General features: G+C 47.3%; 1 protein-coding gene across 2 annotated transcripts in view; it reads right to left on the bottom strand.

Annotated features, from left to right (window-relative positions):
- Positions 1-15007: 15007 nt before the first annotated feature.
- LOC116990845 (LIM/homeobox protein Lhx3-like) overlaps positions 15008-27847 on the bottom strand; it is a 113731-nt gene continuing 100891 nt past the window's right edge. The window contains exons 4-6 of one of the 2 annotated variants that reach the window (XM_033048901.1): positions 26434-26585; positions 19605-19776; positions 15008-17097 (exon numbers count right to left, since the gene is read on the bottom strand). In XM_033048901.1, coding sequence (XP_032904792.1) covers positions 16685-17097; positions 19605-19776; positions 26434-26585 — 737 coding nt within the window. In that variant the 3' untranslated portion in view covers positions 15008-16684. The remainder of the gene's footprint in view (positions 17098-19604; positions 19777-26433; positions 26586-27847) is intronic. The other variant, XM_033048902.1, reaches the window with a different exon arrangement.

Raw genomic sequence — 27847 nt, 5'->3', positions numbered from 1 at the left:
TCACCCTTTTTAAACAACAGACCAATGTTAGCAGTGCTCTGCTTTCCCTGTGGCCATTGAGGATTAATAATTATCACCAATACAAGACCCCCCTTGTTTAAACAACCTACCCAGGCAACTTATCAATTTTCCAACATCCTAAAAACTTAAATACATTTATTTTACAATGTTTATCATATCCTCTGTTTCAGACTACAAAGTCTGAAGCAGGATCCTGTGAAACGTGGTCTGTCCATTCCCTCCACAGATACTGCCTGCCTGCTGAATTCCCCCAGCTGTTTGAGGTTTGTTCAGTCTTAACTGCAACATTGGTGTCATCTATGTAATAATAGATGGAAAATATTGATTGGAAACCTTAACCACATCCTCTGTCCACACATGGGTTCCTCATCGAACAAACTCTAGGTTTAGGTTTCTCAAGATCTCTATGTATTGATAAAACAGTTTAGGCGATCAGTTGCCAATATTTTCACAGTACCTCATTAGTACTTTCAAAACTTCATTTTTTTATTGTCATTCTTACATTCTCAAATTGTCTAGTCCTTCATCTTTAACCAATAATTACACAATCCAAGCCTGTTTTAATGTTGAACACCTCAATCAGGTCTCCCCTCAGCCTCTTCTGCGGCAAGCAAAACAATCCCAGCAAATCCAATGTTTTAGTCATGGCAAAATCCTCACAATTCTCCACCCACCCTCCCCAGTGTGGCTATGTGTCAAGTTTTGATTAATAACGTCCCTGTGAAGCAGATTTGAAACACTTTAATTTATTGTAGGACCAAATAAATGCAAGTTATTGCTAATATTGGCAGAATGCTGCACGGTTCTGTTATGCAGAAGTCCCCGACTATAAGCATGCACAGCCTGCAAACAGTGTTAATTCATTGGAGCCACAGTTAGCCATCTTGTTTGAGCCAAGCTGCTAATCCATGGAACATAAACATAAAATATTGTCTGGATTCGAGGTTTTAGCTATGGGGAGACGGATGGACAAAACTGGATTGGGTTTTTTTTGAGCGTCAGAGGCTGAGAGGACGCCTGATTGAAATATAAACAAATATGAGAGGCATAGATAAGGTGGACATTCAGAACATTTTTCTCAGGGTGAATATGCCAAACACTAGAGGGCATATCTTTAAGGTGATGGGAGCCAAGTTTAAAGGAGATGAGTATGTTTTTTTTTACACAGAGAGTGGCGAATGCCTGGAACGTACTGCTGGGGTTGGTGTCTGAGGCATTTAAGAAGCTCCGAGATTGATACATGAATGAGGGGATGGAGGGATCAAGTGCAGGCAGAGGAGATCAGGCAGAAGAAAATGCAAATACTGGAATCTTGTGTAGAACACAAAATGCTGGAGTAACTCAACGGGCCAGGCAGCATCTCTGGAGGACATGGATGTTTTGGGTAGGAGTTTTCTTCAGACTCGTCCCGACCCGAAACTTGACCAGTCCATGTTTTCCAGGGATGCTGCCTGACCCGCTGAGTTACTCCAACAATTATTTGTAAACCAGCATTTGCAGATCCTTGTTTCTACATAAAAGTGGTCCAAGTTTTCGAAGTACACCCCCTCTTATTTTACCATCATCACACCTATCCACAATATTCGTCTTCCTCTGACACGTTTTCAACACAGCCCGCGATAAGATGTTGAACCATGAAGATACCAACATGGACTATGTCCGCCCAGAGGTGAGGAGTGGGGCACAGTGTCCCCCTTCTCACCAGCTTGCTTCTTGTCACCGCAATAGCCTCTACACTTGGCCGGGTTACCATGTCATGTATATAAATAGGGGCACATTTATCACAATGTTTCACATCTCAACCCCCCTCCTGAAATAAACGGGACCGCTTTCCTCTGAGCAGACGACCCACTGACAATTAAACTCTTCACATGTTTCAAACATTACAGATTATCTTTCAGCATATTCATTTTAATCAGCAGCCGTTGCCCCCCTCTGTTGTCGCCCCCAGTTCTTCGCATTGTAGTATCTACCCCTCCTCCTGAAATCCCTGAGGAAATCAGCTCCCGCGAACCGAGTCTCGAGTTCACCGAGACCGCCCACTCGCTGTCTCCACGTTGCTTACAAGCCAACACTCTAATGGGCTGTCATACATTACTTTGGTGGACTCTCGTAATAAGATGATAAACGCCACCCATCGTGTAAATATTTAATTCCGGGATGTTTGCAAAGCGCTTTTCACTGGCAACGGGAAGCCACTTCATTCCAACGCAGTCAAGTGGAGTGCCTACAGGGCAGTGAGTACACAGCGCATTGTGGGTGTATGCAAACTAGTGCGTGTCGCAAAACATCACAACTTCAAATAAATGATATCGTGTCGGGAAATAAAGAGGAATGGAAAGAGACATAAAATGCTGGAGTAACTCAGCGGGACAGGCAGCATCTCTGGAGAGATTTAAACCAGCATCTGCAGTTCTTTCCTACACAAAGAGGAATGGGGGAACAGCAACTCATTTCCTGCTTGGGTAGTTTACAACTCAACTGTATGAACACTGAATTCTCCACTGTTTGGTACCTGTGTCCAACCTATACCACCTGACAGGCTTTGTGCCCTCCAGCCTCTTTCCCAGCTTTCTCCCCTCACCCCCACCCTACTGCAATCAGTGTGAGGAAGGGTCTCGACCCAAAACGTCACCTACCCATGTCCTCCACAGATACTGCCTGGCCTTCTGAGTTACTCCAGCGCTTTGTGTGTGTGCGTGTGTGTGTGATTTTAAGAGAGAACTAGACCAAGTGCAGACCCGTTGGCTCTGTTTCCCCAACGGCGTTTGCGCGGGGGGGGGGGGGGGGGGGGATGCGGCATCATACTCACATTAACCACCCCCCAAACACACAGGTGGGGGGGGGGGGTGAGAAGAGGGGAGGGAGGGGAGAGGAGGAGGAGGAAACGGGACAGGTTTGGGAGGGAAAGGAGAGCGGGATAGGGGGTGAGAGATGGGGAGAGAGATGTGGGGGGGGGGGGTGGGGAGAGAGGGGAGGAGGGAGGGAGGGGGAGAGGGGTGGGGGAGAGAGGGGAAAGTGGGGAGGGAGAGTGGAGGGGAAGGGGAGAGAAGTGGAAGAGTGGGGAGGGAGGAGGAGAGGGGTAGCGGGAGTGATGGAAGAGGGACAGAGGGGTAGGGGGAAGGGGGCGGGGGGAGAGAGGGAACGGGGTGGGGTAGAGAGGGAAGGGGGGTGGGGGAGAGAGGGATGGGAGAGGGAGAAGGGGGAGGAGAGAAGGGGGAGAGAAGTGGAAGAGTGGGGAGGGAGGGAGGGGTAGCGGGAGTGGTAGAGGGGTAGCGGGAGTGGTGGAAGAGGGACGGGGGAGTGGTGGAAGAGGGCCAGAGTGGTAGGGGAAGGGGTGGGGGAGAGAGGGGAAGGGAGGGGAAGAGAGAGGGGTGGGGGAGGGAGAAGGGTAGGGTAAGGGGAGAGAAGTGGTAGTGTGGGGAGGGAGGGGTAGGGGGAGTGGTGGAAGAGGGACAGAGGGGTAGGGGGAATGGGGCGGGGGGAGAGAGGGAAGGGGGTGGGGTAGAGAGGGAAGGGGGGGTGGGGGAGAGAGGGATGGGTGGGAGAGGGAGAGGGGTGATGAGAGGGAAACATAGAAATTAAGTGCAGGAGTAGGCCATTCGGCCCTTCGAGCCTGCACCACCATTCAATATGATCATGGCTGATCATCCAACTCAGTATCCTGTACCTGCCTCCTCCCCATACCCCCTGATCCCTTTAGCCACAAGGGCCACATCTAACTCCCTCTTAAATATAGCCAATGAACTGGCCTCAACTACCTTCTGTGGCAGAGAATTCCAGAGATTCACCACTCTCTGTGTGAAAAATGATTTTCTCATCTCTTCCCCCTTATCTTTAAACTGTGACCCCTTGTTCTGGACTTCCCCAATATATGGAACAATCTTCCTGCATCTAGCCTGTCCAACCCCCTAAGAATTTTGTAAGTTTCTATAAGATACCCCCTCAATCTTCTAAAATCTAGCGAGTACAAGCTGAGTCTATCCAGTCTTTATTCATATGAAAATCCTGACATCCCAGGAATCATTCTGGTGAGCCTTCTCTGTACTCCCACTATGGCAAGAATGTCTTTGAGCATTGGGCATTGTGACATCACACGATGAAACGTTCACCATGGGCTGCGGCTGCTTCTATGGGTGAGAAGCCAGTATTTTTTGAAATATTGGTGGGAATGGCTGCGGCATCACACTCACATTAACCACCCCTTTGGGTCTGTTTCCCCAACGGCCTTTGCGAGCGGGGGGGGGGGGGTGCTGAGGCATCACACTCACATTAACCACCCCCCAAACACACAGGTGGGGGGAAGGGGGGTGAGAAGAGGGGAGGGAGGGGAGAGGAGGAGGAGGAAACAGGACAGATTTGGGAGAGAAAGGAGAGCGGGGTAGGGGGTGAGAGAGGGGGATGGGGAGAGAGATGTGGGGGAGGGGGAGATGGGGAGGGAGGGGAGGAGGGAGGGAGGGGGAGAGGGGTGGGGGGATGGAGGGGAAAGAGTGGGGAGGGAGAGTGGAGGGGGTGGGGGGAGAGAAGTGGGAGAGTGGGGAGGGAGGAGGAGAGGGGTAGGGGGAGTGATGGAAGACAGACAGAGGGATAGGGGGAAGGGGGTGGGGGGAGAGAGGGAAGGGGGTGGGGTAGAGAGGGAAGGGGGGTGGGGTAGAGAGGGATGGGTGGGAGAGGGAGAGGGGTGAGGAGAGGGAAACATAGAAATTAAGTGCAGGAGTAGGCCATTCGGCCCTTTGAGCCTGCACCACCATTCAATATGATCATGGCTGATTATCCAACTCAGTATCCTGTACCTGCCTTCTCTCCATACCCCCTGATCTCTTTAGCCACAAGGGCCACATCTAACTCCCTCTTAAGTTCCGATTGGACATATGTGAACATTTGGCATTGTGACATCACACAATGGAACGTTCACCAGGGGCTGGGGCTCCTGCAAAGGCATATGTAAATGAATCCATTCCGATTGGACATCTGTGAGCATCGGGAATTGTGACATCACACGATGGAACGTTCACCAGGGGCTGGGGCTGGTGCTGCTTCTATGGGTGAGAAGCCAGTTTATTTTTGAAATATTGGGGGAGGGTGGGGGGACGGGGGAAGGATTTGATTAAAAACGTGTACTTAAAGACGCCGAAATGTAATGAGGAGTGGATACTTAGAAAGAAAAGTGAAATCTCTACCGAAATGGAAAAGATGTCGGCGATTCTGCGTCTGGTTTCGGAGTTGCAGTGAATCAAAGGAAGAAATGCAGCCGGCAGCCGTACATGTAAATGGATCCATTCCGATTGGACATCTGCGAGCATTGGGCATTGTGATTGGACATCTGCGAGCATTGGGCATTGTGACATCACACGATGGAAATGAATCAAAAGGCAGACAGGCAGCTGGACGGACGTCAGGCGGCAGGCACACAGTTTTATATAATGACTAGACCAAGTGCAGACCCGTTGGGTCAGTTTCCCCAACGGCGTTTGCGGGGGGGGGGGGGGGGGGGGCTGAGGCATCCCTTTAGCCACAAGGGCCGCATCTAACTCCCTCTTAAATATAGCCAATGAACAGGCCTCAACTACCTTCTGTGGCAGTGAATTCCAGAGATTCACCACTCTCTGTGTGTAAAATGTTTTTCTCATCTCGGTTCTAGAAGATTTCCCCCTTATCCTTAAACTGTGACCCCTTGTTCTGGACTTCCCCAACATCGGTTTCTATAAGATCCCCCCTCAATCTTCTAAAATCTAGCGAGTACAAGCCGAGTCTATCCAGTCTTTCTTCATATGAAAGTCCTGACATCTCAGGAATCAGTCTGGTGAATCTTCTCTGTACTCCCTCTATGGCAAGAATGTCTTTGAGCATTGGGCATTGTGACATCACACAATGGAACGTTCACCATGGGCTGGGGCTCCTGCAAAGGCATATGTAAATGGATCCATTCCGATTGGACATATGTGAACATTGGGCATTGTGACATTACACGATGGAACGAATCAAAAGGAAGAAAGGCAGCCGGCAGCCGGACGGACGGATGGCAGGCGGCAGGCACACAGTTTTAATATATAACTAGACCAAGTGCAGACCCTTTGGGTCTGTTTCCCCAACGGCCTTTGCGGGCGGGTGGGGGGGGGGGGGGTGCTGAGGCATCACACTCACATTAACCACCCCCCAAACACACAGGTGGGGGTGGGGGGGTGAGAAGAGGGGAGGGAGGGGAGAGGAGGAGGATGAAACGGGACAGATTTGGGAGGGAAAGGAGAGCGGGGTAGGGGGTGAGAGAGGGGGATGGGGAGAGAGATGTGGGTGAGGGGGGGGGGGATGGGGAGGGAGGGGAGGAGGGAGGGAAGGGGAGAGGGGTGGGTGGAGAGAGGGGAAAGAGTTGGGGAGGGAGAGTGGAGGGGGAAGGGGGGAGAGAAGTGAAGTGGAAGAGAGGGAGGGGAGGGGAGAGAGATGTGAGGGGGAGGGATGGGACGGAGAGGAGGAGGGAGGGGTAAGATTGTGGAGGGAGGGGGAAGAGTGTGGAGGGAGGGGGAGAGGTGGGGGGAGAGGGGGAAAGAGTGGGGAGGGATAGTGGGAGGGGGGAGAGGTGGAAGAGTGCGGAGGGTCAGAGGGGTAGGGGGAAGGGGTGTGAGGGGAGAGGGGAGGGAGGGGGAAGGGAGGAGGAGAGAGAGGGGTGGGGGAGGGAAAGGGGTGATGTGAGGGAGAGAAGTGGCGGAGTGGGGAGGGAGGGGTAGGGGGAGTGGTGGAAGAGGGACAGGGGGGTAGGGGGAAGGGGCGGGGGGAGAGAGGGAAGGGGATAGGGTAGAGAGTGAAGGGGATGGGGGAGAGAGGGATGGGTGGGAGAGGGAGAGGGGTGAGAAGAGGGAAACTTAGAAACATAGAAATTAGGTGCAGGAGTAGGCCATTCGGCCCTTTGAGCCTGCACCACCATTCAATATGATCATGGCTGATCATCCAACTCAGTATCCTGTACCTGCCTTCTCTCCATACCCCCTGATCCCTTTAGCCACAAGGGCCACATCTAACTCCCTCTTAAGTTCCGATTGGACATATGTGAGCATTGGGCATTGTGACATCACACAATGGAACGTTCACCGTGGGCTGGGGCTCCTGCAAAGGCATATGTAAATGGATCCATTCCGATTGGACATCTGTGAGCATCGGGCATTGTGACATCACACGATGGAACGTTCACCAGGGGCTGGGGCTGGTGCTGCTTCTATGGGTGAGAAGCCAGTTTATTTTTGAAATATTGGGGGAGGGGGGGATTTGATTAAAAACGTGTACTTAAAGACGACGAAATGTAATGAGGAGCGGATACTTAGAAAGAAAAGTGAAATCTCTACCGAAATGGAAAAGATGTCGGCGATTCTGCGTCTGGTTTCAGAGTTGCAGTGAATCAAAGGAAGAAAGGCGGCCAGCAGCCGTCCATGTAAATGGATCCATTCCGATTGGACATCTGCGAGTATTGGGCATTGTGACATCACACGATGGAACGAATCAAAAGGAAGAAAGGCAGCCGGCAGCCGGACGGACGGCGACAGCAGGCGGACGGACGGCAGGCGACAGGTAGATAGATAGATAGATAGATAGATAGATAGATAGATAGATAGATAGATAGATAGATAGATAGATAGATAGATAGATAGATAGATAGATAGATAGATAGATAGATAGATAGATAGATAGATAGATAGATAGATAGATAGATAGATAGATAGATAGATAGATAGATAGATAGATAGATAGATAGATTAAAAAGATTCAAGATTCAAGAGAGTTTATTGTCATGTGTCCCTGATAGGACAATGAAATTCTTGCTTTGCTTCGGCACAACAGAACATAGTAGGCATTGACTACAGAACAGATCAGTGTGTCCATATACCATTATATAAATATATACACACATGAATAAATAAACTGATAAAGTGCAAATAACAGATAATGGGCTATTAATGTTCAGAGTTTTGTCCGAGCCAGGTTTAATAGCCTGATGGCTGTGGGGAAGTAACTATTCCTGAACCTGGTCGTTGCAGTCTTCAGGCTCCTGTACCTTCTACCTGAAGGTAGCGGGGAGATGAGTGTGTGGCTAGGATGGTGTGGGTCCTTGATGATGCTGCCAGCCTTTTTGAGGCAACGACTGCGATAGATCCCCTCGATGGAAGGGAGGTCAGAGCCGAACTGGGCAGTGTTTACATGTAGATTTACATGTATAAAGTTCCATTCACTGCCTCAACCATTCACAGCCACGACGTTACTTATTTTATTGCAGTCATTGTGTTGTGCGTTCCATCACCAATATACATAACAAATTAATCGAGGGTAGACACAAAATTCTGAAGTAACTCAGCGGGACAGGCAGCATCTCTGGAGAGAATGAATGGGTGACGTTTCGGGTCGAAATCTTTCCTCAGACAAAATAAACGATGATGTTTATTCTCTGTTAACAACGAGTTGGGCTGCTTCTCTCTCTCGTTTCCCTCTCCCCTGGTTCAGTCTGAAGAAGGGTCTCGACCCGAAACGTCACCCATTCCTTTTCTCCAGAGATGCTGCCTATCCCGCTGAGTTACTCCAGTTTTTTTTCCTGTCTCTCATAGCCTTAAAGATTCAGCAATAAGCAGGGAATGGTCAACAGAGAAGATGCCGAGGTAGCAACGAATATTTAGCATTGCAAATAGAAAAACGCGTCTCAAGTTCCTATCCACACATCTACCTTCTATCAAAGGCCTTCCGCCGCTACCCATGTTCTCCAGATATCCTGGAGAAACTCAGTGGGTGCAGCAGCATCTATGGAGCGAAGGAAATAGGCAACGTTTCGGAACGAAACCCTTCTTCAGACCCGAAGCGTTGCCTATTTCCTTGGCTCCATAGATGCTGCTGCACCCGCTGAGTTTCTCCAGCACTTTTGTCTACCTTCGATTTTCCAGCATCTGCAGTTCCTTCTTAAACAATTCTCCAGATATCCTACCTGACCCACTGAGTTTATGGGGGTCTTTTCGATCCATTTCTTAAGCTTACTGAACCATTCACGACTACCAGGGGGGAAGCTGTGGAGGCGGATACGATTACAACGTGTAAAATACATGCGGGGAATGGTTTCCAGGGTGTCGGGACTGGCTCGGGGAGGCATGTTGGTGGGTGTGGGCGAGTCCCGTTTCGGTGCTGAACGACGTAACGACTCTATGGTCCGATGCTCCTATGACATTAGCATCGCATCAATTCACAGTCTTGTAGCGCGTTCGGTTTAATTGCATTTTGGGTTTCAGAATAAAACATTTCAGAGAAAGTGGAGTAAAATAATGACAAGTACAAATTGGCTGCAGAACACCCGATTAAAAAAAAATTAATCCACGGTGTTTCTAAAGATGTGTGGATTTCAACTAACTTCGACAAGTGCTTTATTTGTTCATTGCATTTCATCGGGAAAATACTTTTCGATGTATTTAAGAAGGAACTGCAGATGCTGGAAAATCGAAGGTACACAAAAATGCTGGAGAAACTCAGCGGGTGCAGCAGTACCTATGGAGCGAAGGAAATAGGCAACGCTTCGGGTCTGAAGAAGGGGTTCGGCCCGAAACGTTGTCTATTTCCTTCGCTCCATAGATGCTGCTGCACCCTCTGAGTTTCTCCAGCATTTTTGTGTACCTTCAAATACTCTTCGATGCCAGTTTAGATTCCAAAGAGGATACCGTCTGAGATGGTTCTTGAGGCCACTATGTACATTCCCTTCCCAGTTAATTAATTTTTATTTCACATTTCATAACTCGCGCGTGTGTGTGTGTGTGTGTGTGTGTGTGTGTGTGTGTGTGTGTGTGTGTGTGTGTGTGTGTCTTTAAATTAACCAATCATTGAAATAACAGCAAAACTGAAAGTGACGGAGTCATGTGCTTGAGTATTGTGCAAAGTGCACAAGGTATTCAGCGAGTCAGGCAGCATCACGGAAGAACACGGATGGGTGACGTTTCAGGACGAGGGTAGCCTTCTTCAGGGATAGGGCTGTTGTCAGGGGACATAGACTAAACCCGTCTCTCTGGCCGTGGAGGTGGGGGAGGGTGCGATTTGAGGGTCCACTGCGTAGGAAACCTCATCACCCCCCCCGCTTTTGCAGGCATCAACCATGACCACCTGCGCTATCCAGAGAGAATGATTACAGTTTAAACTCGCTGGGGTGGAATAAATCGATTAGAACACGGCTTTACCTGGCTGACTTTGAATGTCACGTTTGAGCCCTGTAAATCCACCCGTGGACACACAGTATGGGAGCGCAGGCTGGGTGCAGCTTGCGAGGGATCCGGTGAGCGCTCTCTTGAAACACGAGACAGTCTTAATCCCAAAGACCAGGCACCGGCGGGGCAATGCATGGAGGTTGGGGGTTGGGGGGGGGGGGGGTCCCTGCACGACAAGTAGCGTTTAATCTGAACTATTCGATGCTTTTCGCTGAACAAGTTTCGTTGTTTCTCAACTCACTCATTAAAAACGCAAGGTGCTGGGGGGAGTCAGCGGGTCGGGCCGCGTGTTAACAGGGACTGCCCCACCCGCTGCATTCCTCCAACACTTTGCGATTGACTCAAGATTGTAGCATGTGCAGTTCATTGGGTCTTGTCCAATTCTATGTTGCCCATTTAGGCCCCAAGTCGGCCACTATATAATTCTATACTTTATACAAAATATATGTGTATGAAATAAACATTGGTCGGATAAACGGATAGGGAGTGTTTAGAGGGCCAAAGGCAGGCAAATGGGACTAGCCCAATATGCTTACTTGTTCGGTATGGATAAGGAGGGCTGAAGGGCCTGTTTCGTTGCTGTACATCTATATCTCTTTAATATAAATGTCTTCGCTCTGGCTGCTGCGCTCACTGTGTACACACTGCTCAACTTGCCATCTACCATTGCTCCTTCTCCCCACCGCGCTAATATCTCCAACATCTCCCGTGGAACAGCAGACGGGGAAAGTACTGGGCAGGGGCAGGCAGCGCGGTGGAGGCACGGTTCGTGTTGTGTGGGTGAGCTGCGCCGGAACTTGTTTCTGTCTCCTCCGACGCTGCTGAACAGTTTCTGCCTTACCCGAGCTGCCCAGCTTCTCCAGTGTCTTGCCTTTCAACCTCGCCTTCATCTTGTTTAAAGCATCAGCTCTCCCTCTGATTCCTTTATCTTAAGCGACTTTGAGTCCTTGAGAAGCGCTTTTCAAATAAAATGTATTATTATTTATTATTATTGACAGCCGAATCAAAAATCAGCTGCCACTCAGACCACATGAGCTCTTGAAGCAGAGGTACAGTACACTCAGACGCAAACTCGAAAGACAACACTCCAAGACTGTCAGAAAAAAATAATCGAAGTTAAGATTTGGTATCTGCCGGTTCACCCACCTTCCCCAAAAGTTAACCGCCACCCTGAAAAACGGTTCAGGGCCCCGAACCCTTGCGAAACAAGGGACCTACCGAACCTGACCAGCAACCTCCCCCCACTCCCCTCCCCACCCCAATTCCCCACATCCCTCTCCCCCTCTCCTCACCTCCCATTCCCCACATCCCCTCCCCCTCACCTTCCCAACTCCCCCCTCCCCCTCCCCCCCCCCCCCCCCCCCCCCCCCCCATCCCCCCCCCTCTCCCCCCCCCCCCCCCAGTGCCCCGGTTTTGACGCACAGCCCGAAGACATGCGGGTGTGTAGGCTAATTGTCCTCTTTAAATTGCTCGATGGACACTCGGGTGAAACACATGGGCCGAGTGTATCTCTACATTAAAACTAGAGATAATATATATAAGCATCTGGATAAACAGGGTCTGATTAGAAACAGTCAACATGGATTTGTGCCTGGAAGGTCATGTTTGACTAATCTTCTTGAATTTTTTGAAGAGTTTACTAGGGAAATTGATGAGGGTAAAGCAGTGGATGTTGTCTATATGGACTTTAGTAAGACCTTTGACAAGGTTCCTCATGGAAGGTTGGTTAAGAAGGTTCAATTGTTGGGTATAAATGCAGGAGTAGCAAGATGGCTGAATGGGAGACGCCAGAGAGTAATGGTGGATGGCTGTTTGTCAGGTTGGAGGCAGGTGACTAGTAGGGTGCCTCAGGGATCTGTGTCGGGTCCACTGTTATTTGTCATGTACATCAATGATCTGGATGAAGGTGTGGTAAATTGGATTAGTAAGTATGCAGATGATACTAAGATAGGTGGTGTTGTGGATAATGAAGTAGCTTTCCAAAGTCTACAGAGAGATTTAGGCCATTTGGAAGAATGGGCTGAAAGATGGCAGATGGAGTTTAATGCTGATAAGTGTGAGGTGCTACATCTTGGCAGGACAAATCAAAATAGGACGTACATGGTAAATGGTAGCGAATTGAGGAATGCAGTTGAACAGAGGGATCTAGGAATAACTGTGCATAGTTCCCTGAAGGTGGAATCTCATGTAGATAGGGTGGTAAAGAAAGCTTTTGGTATGCTAGCCTATATAAATCAGAGCATTGAGTATAGTAGTTAGTATGTAATGTTAAATTTGTATAAGGCATTGGTGAGACCAATTCTGGAGTATGGTGTACAATTTTGGTCGCCCAATTATAGGAAGGATGTCAACAAAATAGAGAGAGTGCAGAGGAGATTTACTAGAATGTTGCCTGGGTTTCAGCAACTAAGTTACAGAGAAAGGTTGAATAAGTTAGGTCTTTATTCTCTGGAGCACAGAAGGTTAAGGGGGGACGTGATAGAGGTCTTTAAAATGATGAGAGGGATAGACAGAGTTGACGTGGACAGGCTTTTCCCATTGAGAGTAGGGAAGATTCAAACAAGAGGACATGACTTCAGAATTAAGGGACAGAAGTTTAGGGGTAACATGAGGAGGAACTTCTTTACTCAGAGAGTGGTAGCTGTGTGGAATGAGCTTCCAGTGGAAGTGGCGGAGGCAGATTCGATTTTATCATTTAAAAATAAATTGGATAGGTATATGGATGGGAAGGGAATGGATGGTTATGGTCTGAGTGCGGGTAGATGGGACTAGGGGAATATAATTGTTCGGCACGAACTTGTAGGGCCGAGATGGCCTGTTTCCGTGCTGTAATTGTTATATGGTTATATGGTTAAACAAACATTTGCACTACAACATTTCTGCATGACCAGCCTCAACAACCACTATGGATTGTGGACACCATGGATAGGCGACGTTCCTTGTGCCCTGTCCATGTTCTCCACAGATGCTGCCTGTCTGACCCTCTGAGTTGCCCCAGCACTTTGTGTCTTTTTATGTGAACCTTCATCTGTAATTCCTTGTTTCTACTATATGTTATGGCGTCAGCTTTATTTAGGAATCCTTGGACTTCACGTACAAGGGTAAAGTTTGGGAGCGAGACCAAGGAAGTGTTGGTCATGCAAAGAATCTTCCAACCCGTTGCACCCAGTGTTTAAAATAGCTCTTTCAAATTTGCACTAATGAGTGCACTGATTTGCACTGACGACTGGGTAGACACAACAATTGTGTAGGAGTTATTGCACGTTTTATGTTTTCAGGGCATGTGGGGTCATAATGATTGGAGTAGAATTAGACCATTCGGTCCATCAAGTCTACTCCGCTATTCAATCATGGCTGATCTATCTCTCCTCCCTAACCCCATTCTCCTGCCTTCTCCCCATAACACCTGCACCGTACTAATCACAAATATATATATCTGCCTTAAAAATATCCACTGCTTGGCCTCTACAGTTTCTTTTGCAAAGAATTCCACAGATTCACCACCCTCTGACTAAATAAATGTATCCTCATCTCCTTCCTAAGGAGATCCTCAATGGCTATGACCTTTAGTCGTGGATCCTCCCACTGGTGGAAACATTCTCTGCACATCCACACTATCGAAATGGTTTTATATATATTTTATAATGATTATTTTTTTAAGTAAAAAATGAATATAGAAGGCGACATGGTAGCGGGTGGAGCTGCTGTTTCAAAGCTCCGGCCGCTTCGGTTATAACTTGATCTTTAGTGCTGTCTGTATGGATCTTGCACATCGCCCCAATACTATGTGGGTTTCCCCTGAGTGTTCAGTTTCCTCCCACATCACAAAGGACCGCTGGTGGGTTAAATGTCGACTCTTCAGACTGATTGGAATAGGTGGGTTCAGATTGATTTGGAGTAGGTGGGTGGATGGAGGGATCTGGAAAAGAGAGGTGGATAGATACAAAATGCTGGAGTAACTCAGCGGGTCAGGTCGCATCTCTGGAGAAAAGGGATGGTTGATGTTTCGGGTAGTCTTTGTATCACTATCCCTTCTTTGGCCCGCTCTTCTGAAGAAGGTAGACACAAAATGCTGGAGTAACTCAGCGGGACAGCGAGACTCGACCCGAAACGTCACCCATTCCTTCTCTCCAGAGATGCTGCCTGTCCCGCTGACGAGTTACTCCAGCACTCTGTGTCTACCTTCGACTTAAACCAGCATCTGCAGATCTTTCCTACTCTTCTGAAGAACGGTCCCGACCCGAAATGTCACCCATCCTTTTTCTTTAGAGATCCTGTCTGACCCGCTGCGTTACCCCTGTCCCACTTCGGAAACCTGCACGGAATCCTCTGGAGACTTTGCGCCCCACCCAATATTTACGTGCGGTTCCCGGAGGTTTTTGTCAGTCTCCCTACCTGCTTCCACTACCTGCAACCTCCGGCAACCACCTGCAACCTCCGGGAACCGCACGGAAACCTTGGGTGGGGCGCACCTTCAACACAAGTGATAGGTGGATACAGTTGAGGGGGAGGGGGCAGGGTGATTGGCAGATGGGTAGAGCAAGTAATTGAGGCCCGACCCAAAACGCCGTCTGTCCATCCCCTCCGCAGATGCTGCCTGACCCGTCGAGTTCCTCCAGCACTTTGTGTTTTGCACAAGAATCCTGCATCTGCAGTTCCTTGTGTCTCCATTCGACAAACCTATCTCCGCTCAGGGTCTCTGTGATCAGTGAAATCCGTCCGATATCGTAAGTCGCGCACCAGATGAAGCAAAGGTCTCCGCACATATCATCTTACTTTAGTTGATAAATTTATTAAAGATTTGTCTTACTGGTCGTTCAGAGGGAATAAATAAAAGACAATAAAACATGTACACTTGACCCACAACGACTTTCATATCCAATGCGTATACGTAAAACACCTCACATTTTATACCTCCGGTTGACAAAATGCATAGTCGTACCAACTACTGAGAAACGCAGAAAGTCAAATGGTGACAAGAAGCCTGTGGGTTTTTTTTTTGTGTGTTTTTTTTTTGCTTTCCCCCACCCCCCTACCAAAAAAGTATTTTTCTCTAAAATTGTATCGCTATTTTCCATCCTAAAAATACCGCTAAACAGACTGTTCTCTTTTAGCCACAGTAGAAATACACAACAGAAATACAGAGGGATTTCTCCCCATTTCCCTCCCGGCTGCGAAATATTTGGCAATTATCAGGATATTTGCAAAGTGCAATCGACGTCAGTCCCGACAGAAAAAAAAAATTTGACCCTGGCTTAGAAATGACTGTTGTTGGCCACACAGGGAACAATTCAGCAACACTCCACTACCCAGGCAGGCATTGACTGTGAGGTTTGAACGAAAATGACATGCAGAGATATTCCTTTGCACATCCCGATACGATTCACAATGTATCGCCGCACTGTTTTGTCTTTAGGGTTACCGGGCATCCAGCGTGCGAACGGATAGATGCCATCTACAGGGTGACGTGTACTTCAACCACCATAGCTGGTACAGCCGCTACCTCACAGCGCCAGAGACCCGGGTTCGATCCTAACCTCGGGTGCTGTCTGTGTGGAGTTCGCCCGTTCTCCCTGTGACCGCGTGGGTTTCCTCTGGGCGCTCCGGTTTTCTCCACACATCTCAAGGACGTGCGGGTCTGTAGGTTAATTGGCCACTGTAAAATTGCCGCTATTGTCAAGGGAGTGGAGGAGAACATGGGATTCGTGATAACCCGTGTGAACGGATGGGCCGAGTGGACTCGGTGGGTCTATGCTGTACCTTTACATCAATCCAAACCCCTCTCCTTCCCAGCCCTTGTCTGATAACATGGCCAACACTAGTCCCTGGACTGTATAGATAATAAAATATAGATTGAGAGTTGTGGGCTACATCGGACGTTTAACATCAGTTTTCTAATATACCGTATGCCGTTTTGATCAGTAAATGTTTCCACACTTTTTTTTAAAAACCCTTCGTGTGTGTCATCACTGTTTCGGGAAGATGCATTAAAATGCGCAGCCAGGATCACACAGAATCACATTAACTACGGCCTCTAGCATTTACACATAATCAGATATTAAATAAAAAAGAGAGACCACTTCGGTTGCAATGTCTGCTGCTTGGCAACTTAACACCGGAATCATATTTCACTCGGTCCGTCAGCATATGTTGAAAAAAAGCCCAACGGTGACTTGGTGTCAAGCACAGTGAGTTTTTTGTTCAAAGAAGGAAACAAGAGTCGTGGAGTGGCCGTAGTTGCAACATTCGTGTCACTGAGAGATCTTCAGACTGGAGGAGGACATGGAATCAGCCTGCCCATTCCCTCCACAGATGCTGCCTGACCCGCGGAGTTTCTCCAGGACTTTATGTTTTGCTCCAGATCTCGGCGCCTGCAGTTCCTCGCGTCTCCAACATTGTTTCCTTGATGCATCGTCGATAGTTTAAAAAATAAAACACGGGCGTGCGTGTTAAAACTGTGCGTGTTCCACCTCGTCCAGCCAAGATGCCGGACTCGCCGGGAAATCAGGGTAGCCGCCGCTACTGTCCGTGGAGAGGTCAGAATTGGGTCCGTTTGCTCCTAAAGCATGCATGGCCTGGCTCATGGCTTGTCCTCCGGCTCCCCCCGGCGCAAGAAGACCCAAGCCAGCGTCCTGATACACGAGTCCCGAAATGAGGGGCTGGTGGGATGGAATAGTCTGTAGCGACGCTGGCGACTGGGGGATCCCGTAAGGACTGTTGGATCTCAGGTCGTGGTATTGATCCTGCGACAGCCCCCCGTCCAGAGAGAAGCCTCCGTTGCTCGCAGTCTGCCTGCCCAGACCGGGAGAGGTGTCGCTCATGTTGCTGTACATCCCATTTGGGTCTGACATCGAATGCTCGTCTGCAGGTGCACACGCAACAAAAAAAAAGGGGAAAAAAAAAATCTACATTAAAATCAAACTCTCCCGAAAGACGCCTCCCTCATCCTACCTAGGTGCGGTGAAGCGGTTTGGTCCCCACTCCCATATAACATCACACCGGCACTTGCCCGGGAATTTGGCGGCCGCCTGTGCACTTGCTGCCGCTCTAAGAGGGCTCTGCAAGTGCTGGGATCCAAGCCCAAAACCCGGCTCCCACTGAAACTCCACGCGCGATAACAAAACAACACTCAAATGACCGAAGGTACACAAAAAATGCTGGAGAAACTCAGCTGGTGCAGCAGCATCTATGGAGCGAAGGAGATAGGCAACGTTTCGTCGCTCCTTCGCTCCATAGATGCTGCTGCACCAGCTGAGTTTCTCCAGCATTTTTGTGTACCTTCCATTTTCCAGCATCTGCAGTTCCTTCTTAAACACTCAAATGAACGAGTAGGAACAGCGGGGGCCAGTTTGCGCCAAACGGCACAAATTGCTGGAGGAACTCAGCGGGTCAGGCAGCATCTCTGGGGAATATATTGACAGGCGTCGTTTTGGGGGTCAAGACCCTACTGAGGCATTCTCTCTGGTCAGAACATCCACCTGAAACCCCTCCTCCTTCTTCCCTTCCCCTATCACCCCAACTATTTTCTCCTCCCCCCCCCCCCCCCCCCCCACTTGGTCTCACACCTATTTCTCCCCTCTCCCTTCCTCATCTACTTACATCCCTGCCTCTAGCTTCACAATTCGATTCTCTTCAATCCTTTTGTCTCACACCTTCTGTCTTCCTCATCTCTGACATTTGTTCAACCATCTGCCCATTAACTCCACCCCTCCTCCTCCGCCTCCTCAACCGCATCCACCTTCATTCCGCCCCTTCCGTTTTCCAGTTTTCTCCCCCCCCCCCCCCTAACAATCTGTGAGAAGCGGTCCAGACCTAAACATCATCTATCCACATTCTCCATTGATGCCGCCTGACTGGCTGAGATACTCCAGCACCTGAACTCTGTGGCTCTCTCCACAGATGCTGCCTGTCTCACACGTTTGCATCATGTTCTATGTTATTCCAGATTTCTAGCCTCCACAATGCTTTAGTTTCTAGTTAGGCATCTGATGCCCCAAACCATTTATTTTGCAAGCTGACAAGTTTTTCAACCGCTGTGAGATATTGGTGGGTTTTATTCTTAAAGTTCATCACAAACATTGATCAGTATTACTGGTAATTCCACGGTGAAGGAAACTTTGCAGGTCCGTGAGGGATTTTAAGTTTAGATGTCTTTTAAATTCTCAAAGAGTAAGAAGCTAGACGCTAAGGTAAATAGGAGACATGAGGAACTGCAGATGCTGGAATCTTAGGCAAAACACAGGGTGCTGGAGGAACTCTTGAGGGGGGTCCCAATCTAAAACATTGCCTATCCATTCTCCCCACAGACGCTGCCTGACCCTCTGAGGTACTCCAGCACCTTGTGTTCTACATTACGATAATGAGTTGGATGTAATCTGCAGAACAGGTTTAGAGGGATATGGGCCAAAAGTCAAATATGGGCAGATGGGACTAGTGTAGATGGGACATGTTAGCCGGTGTGGCCAAGTTGGGCCAAAGGGCGTGTTTCCACGCTGTTAGACTCTCTGACCATGACACGTCAAGGAGAAGAGCTTCTAAAAGGAGAAATGTGGCAGATCGAGGCTGGAGACACAAGGAACTGCAGATACTGGAATCTTGAGGAAAAACGCAAAGTGCTGGAGGAACTCAATGAGATAGACAGCATCTGTGGAGGAATGGAGAACCAAAGTTTCGGCTCTTCAGACTGATGAAGGACTGATGACGAATTGGGACTGGAGGGATTTTCCTGAGATGTACAGCAACATCCTCATGCTCCCATTCCTATCATTCCCATCACTCACAGAATGCTCCTCCATCTCATTCTCTCATTCATTGTAAGTGAAGGTCTTGCCATCAAAGAGGTGGCATATATGGTGCTGGTGTTCAGTATTGGGGAAACACTGTAAATAGATACTTCTGTTATTGAACTTTCTGTCCATTTGGAGTTATTGTAGAGAAGCAGTGGAGGTTTTTGGACTTATCATACTTTACCAATATCTAATCAACCAGTCCCACCCTCTCACTCTTTTCCCCTGCAGCCCAAAAAACCTTTCCCTTTTCAATTGTACATTCAATTTAATTTTGAAGGTTACCTTTGAATATTTTGGTACCATTCTTTCTGGCTCTGGTTCTTTGACTAATTACCTCAGATCTGTCACCATTCCCATCAATGGAGATTTCTTTCCTATTTCACTATGTTAAAATTCCTCATAATTGCGGACATCTTAAAACAATCTTCCTTTAACATGTTTTGTTGTAACTACAACAATTCCAACTTTTCACCATTGTTATGCTAGTCCCAAGGAGCTAACGGCTGGAACTGTTGATTGTTTATGGTGGAGAGCACTCCTCAGATTCGGAGCAGATTCCGGATTCATAGCTGGTACAAACCTATGAAGGAGACTTCGGCATCACTGGCCACCCCATCATCTTGAGCGCTGTCTTTATCTGATTTCGAGCTTGCTCGCGATCTCTTGATGTTCCTGAAATACTGACCCCATCTCTGTCTGCCAGCATCTTTCTTCAGTCGTTTCTCCTTTGCTCTTCTGTTCTGAAACCAAACCTATTGGAGGGACAAACAGAGATAAATTATACCCCAAGTGTCAAATCACTTTGACTCACTGATCTGTGGAGTTAGCTGGACAACTGTTTCACTCCATGAAATGTGAAAGTCAGCATCACTGCTTTAAAGGACAATGCTGTGCGCTATTGATGATCAATGGTTCATTGAGTGATGCAATGGAATTACACGCCACAAGACTCCAGACATCTAAAATAAAATCTCGCCAGTTCCGCCAAGCTTGGTAGCATTCTCACCTCTAAATCACACTCCAGAGACTTGAGGAACTAATCCAAGCTGACACTGATCCACCACACAAGACTGACTGAGGTGGTGTACACCAGATTTAATGCTAAACTGAGGAACCACCTGCTCAAGAGGAGCAAGTAAATTATTAGTCATTATCATGTGATTACCACACAGCTCATTGTGGGGCCTTGTTTTACATATATGTATATACATATATAGTATATATCGTTCATCATTTACTACAAAGCGCTTTCAAAATGCCGCAATTAATTTCTCATAACAGGAATTATCCAAATGTAGATTTTTATTTCAATTATAGACACTAGTTTAGTATTTGTTTTCCAACAACATCAGGGATGATACCATCTTAAATTTAAAGCACAGTAACACTGACATTCTTTATGTTCTCCTTGAAATATCAGCATGGATGGAAGACTTCCAAGTACTTCTGATTTATTGTTCACCCTGCAACCTGACAGTGTAATGGTTCAAACTTGCAGCGAGAATTGTCTCAATGGCCACAATTTTGACATTTTCCTTCTGTATAAATACATGATGACTTACCCAGATACTCTGAGGAACCCTTTGCCCTCATTCGCCAAATCATACTCATCCACAATCTATTGTTTAAGAAGGAACTGCAGATGCTGGAAAAATCGAAGGTAGGCAAAAATGATGGAGAAACTCAGCGGGTGCAGCAGCATCTATGGAGCGAAGGAAATAGAGTCTGAAGGATGGTCTCGACCCAAAACCTTGCCTATTTCCTTCGCTCCATAGATGCTGCCTCACCCACTGAGTTTCTCCAGCATTTTTGTCTACCTACAGTCTATTGTTGGACACTGGAGGCCCCACAACACCAGACCAGTACCAAAATATTCAGCTAGAGCATGCAGGGCGAATGTTGGTATATTATGCAATTAATTAATGGAATGGTGAATGAATTGCTGAGGTATTCTGCTCACTTGCAGTAACCTGGGCCAATGTTCCTGGACTCAGGCATAGTTCCAGCATTTAGTAAGCTGCATAACATCAATTTAATTCAAGATATCAGCTTCCTTCTTGCGCAACAATCTCATAAAGCCAGTCAGAGCCCAATGCCGGTATTACATTGCAGCATTAGCCTCCGAGCAAAGCAGAAATCCTCTGCGTTATCCTAATCCTTCCTTTAGGTTGGCATGGTTACAGTCGCATGTTTCCAACAGTGCTTATTTATTCCCAACTCATTCTGAATATAGGCTAAACAGCAGAAATTTTCTTTAATTTTGTACGTTTGGCTATTAATGTTGAGTGATCGCAACTGTTGGTCTCATTGAATGTTTAGTCACAAGCAGTGATTGTGTGGAGTGGCCACCATACTTTACAGCAAAGATGACCTTCAGTTTCAGCTGCATATCGTTCCTGTAACCAAGCACTTACTGTAGATGTGATCATCAGAAGTGAGTCAAAAACATGATACTCCACACCTGGAGTATTGCGTACAGTTTTGGTCTCCAAATCTGAGGAAAGACATTCTTGCCATAGAGGGAGTACAGAGAAGGTTCACCAGACTGATTCCTGGGATGTCAGGGCTTTCATATGAAGAAAGACTGGATAGACTTGGCTTGTACTCGCTAGAATTTAGAAGATTGAGGGGGGATCTTATAGAAACTTACAAAATTCTTAAGGGGTTGGACAGGCTAGATGCAGGAAGATTGTTCCCGATGTTGGGGAAGTCCAAGACAAGGGGTCACAGTTTAAGGATAAAGGGGAAATCCTTTAGGACCGAGATGAGAAAAACATTTTTCACACAGAGAGTGGTGAATCTCTGGAACTCTCTGCCACAGAAGGTAGTTGAGGTCAGTTCATTGGCTATATTTAAGAGGGAGTTAGATGTGGCCCTTGTGGCTAAAGGGATCAGGGGGTATGGAGAGAAGGCAGGTACAGGATAATGAGTTGGATGATCAGCCATGATCATATTGAAAGGCGGTGCAGGCTCGAAGGTCTGAATGGCCTACTCCTGCACCTATTTTCTATGTTTCTATGTTTCTATGAATAATGGCATTGATCCCATTGACTTGGCTTCCTTCCACACTCAACATACAATCTTAGAAATGTACACACATCATAAAGGTCTAAGACTGTAGAATGATTAGATCAGGTAGCTGCACAGAAAATATTCGCCCGAGACAAAATGTGGGGCAGATAAATGAAGATATTTGCTGATTGATCTGATGGGGAATTGAGGAAGAATGTCTTTGCTCAGACACAGTAGAACTTATTACCAAGGGAAGTAGTTGAGAGAAACAGGATGGATATAATTGCAGGGAAGCTAAATAAACAAATACGAGAGATTCCATGGATGAGATTAAATAGAGAAGGGGCCAAGTTAAATAAATGGAGCATAAAGTTACAAGGTAGACAAAAGTGCTGGAGAAACTCAGCGGGTGCAGCAGCATCTATGGAGCAAAGGAAATAGGCAACGTTTCGGGCCGAACCCCTTCTTCAGACTGAGGTAGGGTGGGGAGGGATGGTCGGGAAGAAGAAAGGAAGAGGAGGAGCCAGAGGGCTGAGGGAGAGCTGAGAAGGGGAAGAGACAGTGAGGGCTACCTGAAATTGGAGAAGTCAATATTCATGCCCAAGCGAAACTGCCCAAGCGGAATATGAGGTGCTGCTCCTCCAATTTCCGGGGGGTGTGGGGGGGGGGGGGGGGGGTTGAAGAAAGAAGAGAGGAAGAGGAGGAGCCAGAGGGCTGAGGGAGAGTTGAGAAGGGGAGGAGACAGCAAGGGCTACCAGAAATTGGAGAAGTCAATGTTCATGCCACTAGGGTGCAAACTGCCCAATATGAGGTGCTGCTCTTCCAATTTCTGGTGGTGCTCACTCTGGCCATGGAGGACTGCATTGCAGGATCTCCACTGCATAAAGTTACAAAACAGCTGGCCTAGTTCTGTACTCCGAATGCTTTGTAACTTCGTGATCTCCAAGCATCCCTGCACATAACAAGATAAAGTCATGACCCAATACTAGCCACTTGCCTGATCGAAACAGCAAGCCGTGATTCAAAGCAGTGCAGAAGCAGTGTCTTGGATTTGACAATGCCCATTTAGTACCAACAGCACCCAAGGGCAACACGAGCATGTGATCCTCTCTCAGTCAGTCCCCTCCCTCCCGTAGTGCGCCACCATTCTTGACACAGCCTCCTGCTTGGATCTATGTTTACCAGAGAAAAAGGGGCGAAGGTGCTGACATCACGACTCGAGTTGGTTGTGTTAAATTAATAGGTCTGCACTTCTATATCCTGAGCACCTTTGCCCACTTAGAACATAGAACAATATCGCACAGGAACAGGACCTTTGGCCCACAATGCCCGAGCCGAACATGATACCGTTAAATTGATCTCCTCTGCCTGCACTTGATCCATATCCCTGCATTCCCTGCATATCCATGTGTCTATTTAAAAGCCTCCTAAATTCCCCTCTCATATCTGTCTCTACCACCACTCCTGGCAGCACATTCCAAGCACCCACCACTCTCTGTGTAAAGACGACTTGCCCTGCACATCTCCTTTAAACTTTGGCACGCTCACTTTAAAGCTGTGCCCTCTAGTCTTTGACATTTCCCCCCTGAGACAAATATCCTGACTGTCAACCCTTACTGTGCCTTTCATCATTTTATATATTTCTATCAGGTCTCAACACCCTGCTCCTCTGGTCCACCCCAGTACTTGCAAGGGTGAAGACTACGTTGGAGTAATTGAACCATTTAATTGCACTACAGCTGTGAAAAAAAAGTTGTGATGGCAGCATATTCTCCAGTGTCCTGTTATATCTTCAGTAACTCTGAGGCAGAGTAATAATTCAGATCCAACCAATACTGCAAGGTGGTGGTTTTCATTGCTGATCATCTTGCAGCTTTATTTCACAGACGTTCGCTGAGGCAGGTAGTCTCGAAATAGAGCATTTGGAAACCAAATCTGTGCCAACCATTAAGCACTTATTTACACTAATCCCACGCTAATCCCACTTCATTCTCTCCTCATTCCCATTAACTCTCATCAGATTCTATTACTCACTTACCTAATATGGGAAATTTAGTGGCCAATTATGCTACCAACCAATTTCCAGAAATGATTTTATGCATTTCCTCTTGAAAACAATCAGATTTGATCAATGCTAAACGGGAACATGAGAAATAGCAGAAGACCTATTGGCCTCCAATGCTTGCCCAACCGTTCTATAAAATAATGCTCGATATATTTGCTCTAGCACTACTTTCATCTAACTTAGAACAGTACAGTACAGGAGCAGGCCCTTCAGCCCATCACATCTGTGCTGATCATGGTTACTGTTTATAAATATAACATCTTCCATCCAATCTGCACAGGTGGTCGTCCCTCTGTTAAATTTAGGGCCCCTTTGCTGAGCCATCTTGTACACACCAGAAATAAGCACCAAGCTGTTGGGATATTTAGGCGAATAATGTCAGTTGAAGAAAAGAAGGGATTTGGTTGATTATCAAGTGAAAACGGTCTTTGGGACAAAAGGGAATCAGTTTTGAGAATGACATGGGGTCTGGGATGTAGAATCTCCCAAAATTAATTAAAATAAAATAAAGTCATTTTAAAAGCATAATTTGGCAAGCAGAACATAGAAACAAGGAACAACAGATTCTGGCTTACAAAAAAAAGGCACAAAGTGCTGGAGTAACTCAGCAGGTCAGGCAGCATCTCTGGAGAACATGGATAGATGATGTTTCGAGTCGACCCAAACCGTCACCTATCTCGTTGCCTGTCCATATCTCTCCATAGAAGCTGCCTGAACTGCTGTGTTACTCCAGCACTTTGTGTAGGTTTATCTTTTATAGAACATTGACATTTCCTGCAATAACCCAAAGGTTTTGATTCCTTTATCATCAATATCTATTGATGGTTTACATTTGGGTATATTACACTTGGTCTCCTTATCCAAATCATTGATATAGTTTGTGTACTGCTGGGCTCCATCGCCAATCCCATTGGTGACTGATAGTCGCTACCAGCAAATCTGGAAATAGCCTATTCCAACTCTCGGTATTCGGTTACTGTTTTATGTTCTGGGGCTCACTATGTAAAGTTAAACAATTACTCTGTATAGATTTTTGAGTCATACAGCACGGACACAGGCCCTCAGAGACATTTCCCTCATCCATCTTAACAATCTTTCTTCATCTCCTACCCAGCTCTAAGGTAGAATGTTTTAGTTTGAGAGAGAGAGAGCACGGAAATAGTTCCTTCGGCCCACCGAGTCCACGCCGACCATCAATCACCCATTCACACTAGTTCTGTGTTATTCCACTTTCATGTCTATGCATTTGGGGCAATTACACAGAGGGCCAATGAACCTCCAAAACCTGCAGGTCTTTGCAATGAGGAAGGAAATCCATACAGTCATAGAAGAATGTGTAAACTTCACACAGACGGTACCCAAGGCTAGGATTGAACCCGAGTCTCTGTTGCTGTTGCTCTTATAGAAACTTACAAAATTCTTAAGGGGTTGGACAGGCTAGATGCAGGAAGATTGTTCCCGATGTTGGGGAAGTCCAGGACAAGGGGTCACAGTTTGAGGATAGAGGGGAAGTCCCTTAGGACCGAGATGAGAAAAACATTTTTCACATAGAGAGTGGTGAATCTCTGGAACTCTCTGCCACAGAAGGTAGTTGAGGCCAGTTCATTGGCTATATTTAAGAGGGAGTTAGATGTAGCTCTTGTGGCTAAAGGGATCAGGGGGTATGGAGAGAAGGCAGGTACAGGATACTGAGTTGGATGATCAGCCATGATCATATTGAATGGCGGTGCAGGCTCGAAGGGCCGAATGGCCTACTCCTGCACCTATTTTTCTATGCTTCTATGTTTCAACATAGCTGTGCCACTGTGCTGCCCAAATCTTCAAACATAAACATTATCTCTGTTCAAAACACAACATGCTAGTAGAACTCAGTATGTCAGTCTGCATCTGCGAAGGGTTTGACCCACTGATTCCAGCATTTGCAGTTTCTTGTTTCTACATTATCTCTGTTTCCGTCCCCACGGATGTGACCTGACCTGATGAGTATTTCTTGCATTTTCTATTTTTACATTTCCAGCAACTGTACTTTAAAAAAAAATTTGAGTTGAAGAGTTTGTTAAAAAGCATAGAACAGATATTTTATATTCAGTCCTAATCAATGGCCTGTGTTACTGAGACACAAGGAACAGCGGATGCTGGAATCTTGAGTAAAACACACAAAGTGCTGGAGGTGCTCAGCGGGTCAGACAGCATCTGTGGAGAGGATGGGCAGATGTTGTTTCGGGTCGGGACCCTTCTTTAGACTGGCTGTGAGTGACACTGTATCTCCTGCAATACTGCGTTGATTCCCTGCCTTGTGGTTTGAGAGAAGGCAGTGATGGCATATCCGTACCTGGACCACACGCATGTCAAGTCCCGTCTCGGAAGAGAGCTGCTCCCGTACATGGCGCGCTGGTTTGGGCGAGTTATTGTAGGCGTTCTTCAGCGTCTCCAACTGTTTGGCAGTGATGGTGGTCCGTGGCCTCTTGGCATTGGTTTCCGCTTCTGAAAGAAAATGGAAAACTTCTCTGCGTCATCTAACCAACTAAACGGGAACAGGCCGGCTTCTTGCAGTTGGCCATTGACAAACTCTCAGCACCCACAAGTGTGAAAGGTCTTTTCTCTTCCCGCATCCTTTTACTGACGGCATTGAATGCTGCTGGAAGACATCAACTGGCTGTTCTTTGGTCCGTCAGAAACCTGTTGGTCTCCCAGCGCAGCAAGATATCTGTCAGGGAACTGTAGTAGTACATGGTGAGGGGCGCATTGAAGATTGGTGCAGCTAATGCAAACGCATTGTGGGGAGGATCAGATTCTAAAGATCCTTCCACTGTTGGACATGGAGGGTAAGAGTCTGGTGGGGACACCCGTCAAACAACAGAAGAGACATCACTCCGAGGGGGGAGGGGGGCACATGACTGGTAATGGCGCAATGTGTAAAGAAAAGGGGAGGTGCCAACACTACTGGATATAACACTAGCAATATTTAATGTAGGGACACCAAGAATGTATTAAGAATTTTGCACAGTTTTTATTTTGTACATATTTTTCATCAGGAATAATGTTTATTATTGAAAAACTAAAGTAACGAGCATTTCTGGATATCAGAGTGTATGTGTATGGTCTGCGGAGCGGAGAGGCGGTGCCGGCTTTAACATCGGGAGCCTAGGAGCTCCAAACCGGCGCGGCCTTGTCGGCTCCGGAAGCCGCGGTCTCAAGCTAGGAAGCGGCCGTTCCAGGTAGCCCAGCCGCCGAGAGGACTCTCCCGACGCCGGGGCAAGACCACCCGGTGAGAACGGCCAGGAACATCGGGCCTCCGTAGAGGCAATTGCGGTGGCCTCAATAGGCCTGACTTTGGGGTGAACTGGGGATGGGGACTGGACATTGTGCCTTCCCCCACAGTGGTATCCATTGTGGGGGGATGATTTTTTAGTCTTATGTAATCCTGTAAGTCTGTGTCCAAGATGGCTGCCGTGAAGAGAGAGTGGACGCTGGCACGATTTGGTTGCCGCTGCTCCCTCTTCACACTGTGTTTTTGATTTTCTGTTTTTGGACTGAATTCTGTTTTTAATTTGTGTCTCTGTGATGTCTTTATTACTTATTTTATTCTGATTATATGTTTTTATTTCTATTAACCTATGTAAGGTGTCCTTGAGATGTATGAAAGGCGCCCATTAAATAAAATTTATTATTATTATTATTATTACATAAATCCGTTTGTGTACAACTCATAATGAAGTTTGTAAGTTTGCTATGTGGCTGAGAGC

Source organism: Amblyraja radiata, chromosome 32 (genome assembly GCF_010909765.2).
Source record: "Amblyraja radiata isolate CabotCenter1 chromosome 32, sAmbRad1.1.pri, whole genome shotgun sequence".
NCBI classification, from domain to species: domain Eukaryota; kingdom Metazoa; phylum Chordata; class Chondrichthyes; order Rajiformes; family Rajidae; genus Amblyraja; species Amblyraja radiata.
The sequence above is the reverse complement of the archived record's forward strand: the minus strand, read 5'-3'. Positions and strand labels throughout refer to the sequence as shown.